The sequence below is a fragment of the Ursus maritimus genome, unplaced genomic scaffold (genome assembly GCF_017311325.1).
Source record: "Ursus maritimus isolate PB19 unplaced genomic scaffold, ASM1731132v1 scaffold_32, whole genome shotgun sequence".
Taxonomy (NCBI): Eukaryota; Metazoa; Chordata; class Mammalia; order Carnivora; family Ursidae; genus Ursus; species Ursus maritimus.
In genome coordinates, this window is record NW_024425786.1 from 12277672 (window position 1) to 12278147 (window position 476).

Genomic DNA, 476 nt, shown 5'->3' on the forward strand with positions numbered 1-476 from the left:
CCCCCCCCCCCCCCCCCCCCCCCCCCCCCCCCCCCGCGCTTACCAGCTCCCCGAAGGTCGGCGACGGGCCCCAGCTGATGGTGCTCTCGTCAGCGGCCACGATGATACTGCTCTTCCTGCAAACAGGCAGGGACTGTCACCAGCGCGGCCGGCACGTCAGCAGCCCCGGCCACCACGACGCCTCCTGCAGGCTGCCTGCTCTAGAGCGGGTGTGACTCGCTAGCATGAAGATCAAGTCCGTCCCGTTAAAAACTCCGTGAGGCACACATTTCGCACAACACACATGGGGCATACGGGCTTCTCCGAAACCCTCATCCCCGTGCAGGCCCTGAGACAGAGCCCGAGACAACGGCAGGAACCAGGCTCTCTACCCCAGACCTTCCCACCAGGAAAAGAGGTCATGGAATCAGGATGGAGAGCTCATTCCAAAGGTGGGGGGGGGGGGTAGGCAACAAAAAATACCCGGGACAGGGCTA

General features: G+C 64.1%; 1 protein-coding gene across 1 annotated transcript in view; it reads right to left on the reverse strand.

Annotated features, from left to right (window-relative positions):
• The window catches only part of RCC2 (regulator of chromosome condensation 2), a 25677-nt gene that overhangs the window by 4926 nt on the left and 20275 nt on the right, over nt 1-476 (reverse strand). The window contains exon 11 of the mRNA XM_040645848.1: nt 44-116. Within this exon, the coding sequence (XP_040501782.1) occupies nt 44-116 (73 nt within the window). The remainder of the gene's footprint in view (nt 1-43; nt 117-476) is intronic.